We start from the raw sequence: 9,864 nt of genomic DNA, 5'->3' as shown, positions 1-9,864 counted from the left end.
AGTCAATAGCCATTGTCTACTCTGCATGTGTGGTAGGTGAGATCAGTAATTCTGACTCCAGTGAGAGGGTGGTTAACATTGAATTCACTAACTCAGCAAACCAACATCAAATGCTCTTGCTTTTGTGTTTGATCAGGTGCGACATGCATACCAGTCGACTGGATTTCTCCCAATTTCTTGTGTTACAGATCTCTGCAGCAACTCTTCTCTTTGGTAACACTTTGATTATCATTTGTAGCAAGAGTAGGAGCGGCCAACAGAATGCAATTCAATTCTCATGAAATTCTCAGGTAATATTTGCTATCCACAGTTAATACACCTTATCATAGTGAGTATGAATACACTATTAATCTGAATATTCTGATTTTCCCCTTTAGGTAACAATAAAGTGAATCCCTGAGTTGGGCCCATGATGAGAGCAAATCATTCTGCAGTGTCTGAATTTGTGCTGCTGGGGCTCTCAAATTCCTGGGAGATCCAGATTTTTCTTTTTTTCTTCTTCTGTCTCTTCTATGTGTCCAGTTTGACAGGAAATTTCATCATAGTTGTCACTGTCACCTCTGACCCTTACTTGCATTCACCCATGTATTTTCTACTGGCAAATCTCTCTGTTATTGATCTTATATTTTGTTCCATTGCAGCACCCAAAATGATTTGTGATCTTTTTAGAAAGCAGAAAGTCATCTCTTTCGGAGGCTGTATCAGTCAGATCTTTTTTAGTCATGCCGTCGGAGGCACTGAGATGGTGTTGCTCATAGCCATGGCCTTTGACAGGTATGTGGCCATATGCAAACCTCTCCACTATCTGACCATCATGAACCCACGGATGTGCTTGTTAATATTAGTGGCTGCTTGGATTGTTGGCCTCATTCATTCATCAGCCCAGTTAGCCTTTGTTATAAATTTGCCCTTCTGTGGCCCTAACATATTAGACAGCTTTTACTGTGACATACCACAACTTCTCAAACTTGCGTGCACAGACACTTATAAACTTGAGTTCATGGTCACTGCCAATAGTGGGTTCATTTCCTTGGTTGCATTCTTTTTACTCATCATTTCCTATGTCTTCCTCCTCATTACTGTCCAGAAGCACTCCTTAGGACGTCCATCCAAGGCCCTTTCTACTCTGTTGGCTCATATTACTGTCGTAGTTTTGTTTTTTGGCCCATTGATTTTTTTCTATGTGTGGCCTGCTCCTTCAACACATGTGGATAAATTTCTAGCTATATTTGATGCAGTTTTGACTCCTTTTCTAAATCCAGTTATCTATACATTCAGGAACAGAGAGATGAAGATAGCCATCAGGAAAGGGTTTTATCAACTCCTGGGCTTTAGAAAGTCAATATAGATGGCTTGACTGAGACATAAAATTCCCAAGTGAAAACTAGAAGCTCATTCCTCCTAAAAGGCTTTGTGATAGAAATCCTTTGAGTACATCCAGACAATCACCACCTCTCATGTGAGTCTCTGATGTTTCCATTGTATAATGGGTGACTCTTTCCTTGAAGAGAAAGAAGGTGTTTCTATAACATATATAGAAATCAAATATTTTATTAACTCCTCATAATTCTCAAATAAATGTGCCAATAATTGCTTTTACATGTGTTTATGACAAATGTAATTTTGGTTCTAACAATAACTGTACAAGTTTTAAGATGTTCTGCCATTGGCGTGTTTCTTTGTTTAATGCAAAGATATTAAGTTTAAAAATGGAACAGGTAAACAATTTGGCTAGTAAAAATAAACTGCTGAAAAAATCTAAAACTATTCATTTTTAATCATTTTTTATATCTTTTGTAATTTTATTTTTAAAATTTCACATATATGTACTGTATTTACATCATTCCCCCATCCCTTTATTCCCCACAATGCTTCACATATCCCCCCTCCCTATCAAATTCATAGCCTTTCTTTTTCTTTCTTTTTTTCTTAATTTTATAATTTGATTTAATTTTACATATCAGCCACGGATTCCCCTGTCCTCCCCCCTCTACCATCCCCCCAGCCCACCCCCCATTCCCATCTCCTCCAGGGCAAAGACTGCCCTGGGGATTCAGCTCAACTTGGTAGATTCAGTCCAGGCAGGTCCAGTTCCCTCCTCACAGACTGAGCAAAGTGTCCCTGTATAGGCCCCAGGTTCCAAACAGTCAGCTTATGCATAAAGGACAGGTCCCGGTCCCACTGCCTGGGTGCCTCCCAAACAGTTCAAGCTAATCAACTGTATCACTTATCCAGAAAGCCTGATCCAGTTGGGGGATCCTTAGCTATTGGTTCATAGTTCATGTGTTTCCACTAGTTTGGCTATTTGTCCCTGTGCTTTTTCCAATCTTGGTCTCAACAATTCTTGCTCATACAATCCCTCCTCTTTCTTGTCGACTGGATTCCTGGAGCTCCACCTGGGGCCTGGCCATGGATCTCTGCATCCACTTCCATCATTCATTGGATAAGATTTCTAGCATGACAGTTGGGGTGTTTGGCCATCCTATCACCAAAGTAGGTCAGTTTTGGCTTTCTCTCAACCATTGCCAGTAGTCTATTGTGGAGGTATCTTTGTGGATTTCTGGGGATCTCTCTAGCACTTTGCTTCTTCCTATTCCCATGAGGTCTTCATTTATCATGGTCTCTTTTTCCTTGATCTCCCTCTCTGTTCTTGATCCAGCTGGGATCTCCAGCTCCCCTAAGCTCTCTCTTGACCCTTGCCCTTCATTATGCCCCCCTCACATCCAGTTTGCTCACATAGATCTCATCCATTTTTCTGTCATTGGGCAATCCCTGTGTCTTTCTTGGGGTCCTGTTTTCTAGGTAGCCTCCCTGGAGTTGTGAGTAGCAGCCTGGTTATCCTTTGTTTTACATCTAGTATCCTCCTATGAGTGAGTACATACCATGTTTGTCTTTCTGAGTCTGGGTTACCTCACTCAGGATGATTTTTTTCTAGATCCATCCATTTGCTTGCAAACCTCATGATGTCATTGTTTTTCTCTGCTGAGTGGTACTCCATTGTGTTTATGTACCACATTTTATTTACCCATTTTTCAGTTGAGGGCCATCTAGGTTGTTTCCAGGTTCTGGATATTATAAACCATGCTGCTATGAACATAACTGAACATGTGCCCTTGTGGTATGATTGAGCATTCCTTGGGTATATGCCCAAGAGCGGTATAGCTGGGTCTTGGGGGAGATTGATTCCCAATTTTCTAAGAAAGTGCCATATTGATTCACAAAGTGATTATACAAGCTTGCATTCCCACCAACAGTGGAGGAGAGTCCCCTTGCTCCACATCCTCTCCAGCATAAGCTGTCTTCAGTGTTTTTGATCTTAGCCATTCTGACAGGTGTAAGGTGATATCTCAGAGTCGTTTTGATTTGAATTTCCCTGATGATTAGGGATGTTGAGCAATTCCTTAAATGTCTTTCAGCCATTTGAGCTTCCTCTGTTAAGAATTCTCTGTTTAGTTCTATAGCCCATCTCTTAATTACACTGTTGGACATTTTGATGTCTAATTTCTTGAGTTCTTTGTATATTCTGGATATCAGTCCTCTGTCAGATGTGGGGTTGGTGAAGATCTTTTCCCATTCTGTAGGCTGTCGCTTTGCCTTGTTGGTCTTTGCACTACAAAAGCTTCTCAGTTTCAAGAGGTCCCATTGATTGATTGTTTCTCTCAGTGTCTGTGTTATATTTAGGAAGTGGTCTCCTATGCCAATGCATTCAAGACTACTTCCTACTTTCTCTTCTATCAGGTTCAGAGTAACAGAATTTATGTTGAGGTCTTTGATCCACTTAGACTTAAGTTTTGTGCACGGTGATAGATATGGATCTATTTGTAGCCTTCTTCATGTTGACATCCAGTTATGCCAGCACCATTTGTTGAAGATGCTTTCTTTTTTCCATTGTACAGTTTTGGATTCTTTGTCAAGAATTTTATGTTCATAGGTGTGTGGATTAATGTCAGGGTCTTCAATTCGATTCCATTGGTCCACATGTCAGTTTTTATGCCAGGACCAAGCTGTTTTTATTACTGTAGCTCTATAGTAGAGCTTGAGGTCAGGGATCATGATGCCTCCAGAGGTTGTTTTATTGTACAGGATTCTTTTGGCTATCCTGGGTTTTTTGTTTTTCCATATGAAGTTGAGTATTATTCTTTCCATGTCTATGAAGAATTGTGTTGGTATTTTGATAGGGATTGCATTGAATCTGTAGATTGCTTTTGGTAAGATTGCCATTTTTACTATGTTAATCCTGCCTATCCATGAGCATGGGAGATTTTTTTCCATTTTCTGTTACCTTCTTCAATTTCTTTTTTCAGGGATTTAAAGTTCTTGTTATATAGGTCCTTCACTTGTTTAGTTAGAGTTACCCCCAAGGTATTTTATATCATTCATGGCTATTATAAAGGGTGATGTATCTCTGATTTCCTTCTCGGTCTGTTTGTCAATTGTATTTAGGAGGGCTACTGATTTTTTTGAGTTGATCTTGTATCCTGCTATGTTGCTGAAGGTGTTTATAAGCTCTATCAGTTCCTTGGTTGAATCTTTGGGGTCACACAAGTATACTATCATGTCATCTGCAAATAGGGAAAGCTTGACTTCTTCCTTTCTAATTTTATCCTCTTGATCTCCTTTTGTTGTCTTATTGCTTGGCTAGAACTTCAAGTACTATATTGAATAAGTATGGGGAGAGTGGACAGCCTTGCCTCATTCCTGATTTTAGTGGAATTGCTTTGAGTTTCTCTCCATTTAATTTGATGTTGGCTGTTGACTTGCTGTAAATTGCCTTTATTATGTTTAGGTATGTTCCCTGTATTCCTGATCGCTCCAAGACTTTTATCATGAAGGGGTGTTGGATTTTGTCAAATGCCTTTTCTGCATCTAGTGAGATGATCATGTGGTTTTTTCTTTTAGTTTGTTTATATGGTGTATTACATTGATGGACTTTCGTATGTTGAACCACCCTTGCATCCCTGGATGAAGCCTACTTGATTATGGTGGATAATTGTTCTGATGTGTTCTTGGAGTCTGTTTGCCAGTATTTTATTGAGTATTTTTGCATCAATGTTCATGAGGGAGATCGGTCTGTAGTTCTCTTTCTTTGTTGTATCCTTGTTTGGTTTAGGAATCAGGGTAATTGTAGCCTCATAGAAGGAGTTTGGTAATGTTCCTTCTGTTTCTATTATGTGGAACAATTTAGAGAGTATTGGTATTAACTCTTCTTTGAAGATCTGGTAGAATTCTGCACTGAAACCATCTGGTCCTGGGCTTTTTTTGGTTGGGAGACTTTTAATGACTGTTTCTATTTCCTTAGGGGTTATTGGACTATTTAAATAGTTTATCTGGTCTTGATTTAACTTAGGTATGTGGTACCTATCCAGAAAATTATCCATTTCTTTTAGGTTTTCCAGTTTTGTGGAGTAGAGGTTTTTGAAATATGACCTGATAATTCTCTGGATTTCCTAATTGTCTGTTGTTATGTCCCCCTTTTCACTTCTGATTTTGTTAATTTGGATGCTCTCTCTCTGTCTTTTGGTTAGTTTGGATAAGGGCTTGTCTATCTTGTTGATTTTCTCAAAGAACCAACTCTTTGTTTCATTAATTTTTATATTGTTCTGTTTCTATTTTATTGATTTCACCTTTCAATTTGATTATTTCCTGGCGTCTATTCTTCCTGGGTGACTTTGTTTCTTCTGGTTCTAGAGCTTTCAGGTGTGCTGTTAAGTAACTAGTGTGAGATTTCTCCAACTTCTTTATGTGGGCATTTAGTGCTATGAATTTCCCTCTTAGCACTGCTTTCATAGTGTCCCATAAGTTTGGGTATGTGGTATATTCATTTTCGTTGATCTCTAGGAAGTCTTTGATTTCTTTCTTTATTCTTCCTTAACCCATTGGTGATTCAGTTGAGCATTATTCAGTTTCCATGAGATTGTAGGATTCTTGTAGTTTTTGTTGTTGTTGAAATTTAACTTTAAGCCGTGGTGGTCTGATAGAGCATAGAAGTTTATTCTAATTTTTTTTTGTATCTGTTGAGACTTGCTTTGTGGCCAAGTATGTGGTCGATTTTAGAGAAGGTTCCATGGGGTGCTGAGAAGAAGGTATATTCTTTTTTATTAGGATGGAATGTTCTGTAGATATCGATTAAGTCCATTTGCGTCATAACATCAGTTAAGTCCTTTATTTCTCTGTTAAGTTTCGATTTGGGAGATCTGTCCAGTGGTGAAAGTGGGGTGTTGAGAACTCCCTCTATTAATGTGTGGGGTTTTATATGTGGTTTAAACTTTCACAATGTTTCTTTTACATATGTGGGTACCCTTGTGTTTGGAGCATAAATGTTCTGAATTGAAACTTCATCTTTGTGGATCTTTCCTCTGATAAGTATGTAATGCCCTTCTTGATCTCTTTTGATTTATTTTAGTTTGAAGTCTATTTTGCTAAATATTTGGAGGGCTACAACCACTTGCTTCTTAAGACCATTTGATTGGAAAATCTTTTCTCAGCCTTTTATTTTTAGGTAGTGTCTATCTTTGAATTTGAGGTGTGTTTCTTGTATGCAGCAGAAAGATGAGGCCTGCTTTGGTATCCATTCTGTTAGCCTATTTATTTTCATAGGTGAATTAAGTCCATTGATATTAAGGGATATTAATGACCATTGATTGTTCATTCCTGTTATTTTTGTTTTTGGTGGTAGTGTGTGTATACTTCTCTTCTTTGGGGTTTACTGCTGTGGTGTTAACTGTTTCCCTATGTTTTCGAGGGTATATCTGACTTCTTTAGTTTGGAATTTTCCTTTTAGTGCTTTCTGTAGGTCTGGGTTTGTGGATAAGTATTGTTTAAATCTGGCTTTGTCTTGGAATGTCTTGTTCACTCCGTATATGATGATTGAAAGTTTTGCTGGGTATATTAGTCTGGACTGGCATCCATGGTCTCTTAGTGTCTGCATTACATCTGTCCATGTCCTTCTGGCTTTCAAAGTCTCCACTGAGAAATCGGGTGTTATTCTGATGGGTTTGCCTTTATAAGTCACTTGGCCTTTTTCCTTTGCTGCTCTCAATATTCTTTCTTTATTCTGTACATTTAGTTGTTTAATTATTATGTGGTGAGGGTCTTTTTTTGGGGGGGTCTACTCTGTTTGGTGTTCTATAAGCTTCTTGTATCTTCATAGGCATTTTCTTCTTTAAGTTGGGAAAGTTTTCTTCTATGATCTTTTTGAATATATTTTCTGTGCCTTTGAGTTGGTATTCTTCTCCTTCCTCTATCCCTATTATTCATAGGTTTGGTCTTTTCATGGTGTCCCAAATTTCCTGGATATTTTTTGTCATGACTTTGTTGGCTTTATTGTTTTCTTTGACTGATGAATCTATTTCTTCTACCATATCTTCAAAGCTTGAGATTCTCTCTTCCATCTCTTGCATTCTGTTGGTTATACTTGCATCTGACGTTCCGTTCATTTACTCAGATTTTCTATTTCCAGCATTCCCTCTGTTTGTGTCTTCTTCATTTTTTCTATTTCCCTTTTCAGGTCTTGGACTGTTTCCCTCATCTGTTTCATTGCTTTTCCATGATTTTCTTTCAGGAATTTATTGTTTTCTTCTGTTTTATTTGTCTTTTCCTCTAGTTTTTTTTTTATAACATTCTTCCCATTTTTTGTTTTTCTTTTCCTCAATTTCATTTTTGATTTCTTCTTTAAAAGTCTCTAGCATCTACATGATGTTAATGTTAAGGTTGCTTTCTTCTTCTTCCATTTTGTTATGTTCAGGTCTTGCTGTTATAGGAGTGCTAGGTTCTGGTGATGCTGCATTCCTCTTTATTTTGTTGTATGTACTTCTGCCTTTACATCTGCCCATTTCCTCATCGATTCATTCTTGGTCTTATCAGTGATCTTGGTCCAGACAGAGCTGTGTTCTGGATGGGTGCTGGGGGCTGGTCTCCAATTGTCAGGAATTGGGGAGGTGTCTTGGGCGGATGGGTGAGGGGGCAGGGAGTGTAGACTGCAGGGTCTGCCTGGGGGGGTCTTGGAGAAGGGGGACCTTCCTGGGGGGCCCCACCCAATTATCAGAAACTGGGGCCAAGATGGGCGGGTCTTACCAGGAAGGTTGGTGCCCAAAGAGGGAACCTAGGGGCAGGCCTCCCTGTGTATGACCCCAGGCACTCACCTGTGGTCTGGATGGAAGCTCTGGGCCAGATGGGAGCTGGGGGCTGGTCTCTGAGTCTCAGGAAGTGACGGAAGTCTGGGAGAGTTGGGTGTGGGGCAGGCCGTATAGATTGCAGGGTCTTGGGGGTGGGTCAAGGAGAACGGGATCCTTCCTACTGGTGCCTGACCGATGGCTAGAACCTGGGACTAAGGTCGGCAGGTCTTCCCCAGAACGGCTGGTGCCCAGGGATGAGACCTACGGGCAGGCCTCTCTTCCTTTTTTCTTTATTATTACATACATATACATGAATAAATCTGTACATATATCCTGCTGAGTCTATTTATTATTTCTCATATGTATATGACTTTAGGGTGACCAATTAGTATTGAATAACCAGGTATGGTCCTCATTCCTAAGGAAGACTGATTCTTTCTCAGCAGTCAATAATTGCCTGTAGTTTTTTATTTCAGGATGAAGACTTGTAAGATATCCTCCATCCATGTTGGCATGTCAACTTGTGTTGTCATTATTCACATCCTGTTTAGGCTACGAAATTTAGGAGACATTATATAGCAGAGACTCCCTGGTCCTCTGGCTCTTACAATCATTCTGACCCCACTTTATTGATGGTCCCTCAGCCTTAGGTATAGGGGTCGTGTTGTAGATGTCTCAACGGGGATGTGCACCCCACGGCCTTTTGTTCTCTGAATTTTGGCCAGTTGTGGCTTTCTCTAATGAGTTCAATTCTGCTCAAAATAGGAAGCTTTTTGATGAGGGGTGAGAGTTACACTTGTCTGTGAGTTTAAGGATACATATTAAGAGTGTAGTTAGAGATTATTTTGATTTGTGAAAGGGGAAGTAGCATCTTCTCCTCTAGGGTCTATGACCTTATTAGCCATAGGTAGTTGCTAGGTTTATAATAGCAGGCACGAGTTCCCACCTATTGAGTGGTACTTAAGTCCAATTGGATAGCTATTGGTTACTACAAAGATATAAGCACCACTATTGCACCTTTGGGGATACCTTGCTATGCTGGTGTTCTGGTTCATAGGTATCATAGATACCTACAAGTGTGGGCAGGACTATTGGTTACTTTTCCCTTGTAGCAACTTTTCATAGCACCTTCTGGTACTGTGAAAGCTAGCCCCCAGGGAGGAGGCTTCTAAGTCAGATCCAGCTTAATTCCTCCAAGTCTTGTGTTTGAAGTATACAATAAGAATTTATTCTGGGATGCAACCAAAGGTACCAAAATTGCTTATATTGCTTAAGAGTTGCTTGGATTCCCCTGACCAACAACTCAAAAGGATGTTTCTCATGCTGATGCTGGAGAACTTGTTAGGTAGTCTATGGCTTTTCATGGAAGGGCCACTACTACTTCAAGTGTCATAAATTCACTTGATCTCTCTCTCTCTCTCTCTCTCTCTCTCTCTCTCTCTCTCTCTCTCTCTCTCTGTGCATGTGTACATTATAGATAATTTTAGGTAAACAAAATCATATGATTCTCTGTAGCTTTTTACAAACATCCTTAGTGTTACTCAGTCCTTTTTCTTCTGCTCTCCCCAGTTAAAGAACCCTGTTTCCCTCCATTTTCTGTTCATAGCACCTGTATCCTATTATTACCATTTCTAGAGATCCTACACAATGATTTACTTATTGCTAGTTTGAATTGCACAATAATTTTTCTTCAGTTCTCCTTAGTTGTCTTAGTCTTAAGATTTTTTTATTACTTACACTTTATATGTCA

The 9,864-nt window shown here is 39.4% G+C and overlaps 1 protein-coding gene across 1 annotated transcript; it reads left to right on the top strand.

Annotated features, from left to right (window-relative positions):
- The first annotated feature begins 409 nt into the window (after positions 1-409).
- Positions 410-1,348, top strand: LOC114689200 (olfactory receptor 4F6-like). Its single transcript, XM_028863585.1, has one exon. It carries the CDS (start codon positions 410-412, stop codon positions 1,346-1,348), a length of 939 nt encoding a protein of 312 aa, XP_028719418.1.
- Positions 1,349-9,864: the final 8,516 nt, after the last annotated feature.

This window comes from Peromyscus leucopus, chromosome 4, assembly GCF_004664715.2.
Source record: "Peromyscus leucopus breed LL Stock chromosome 4, UCI_PerLeu_2.1, whole genome shotgun sequence".
In the NCBI taxonomy this organism is placed as follows: Eukaryota; Metazoa; Chordata; class Mammalia; order Rodentia; family Cricetidae; genus Peromyscus; species Peromyscus leucopus.
This window is presented reverse-complemented; position numbering and strand designations above follow the sequence as displayed.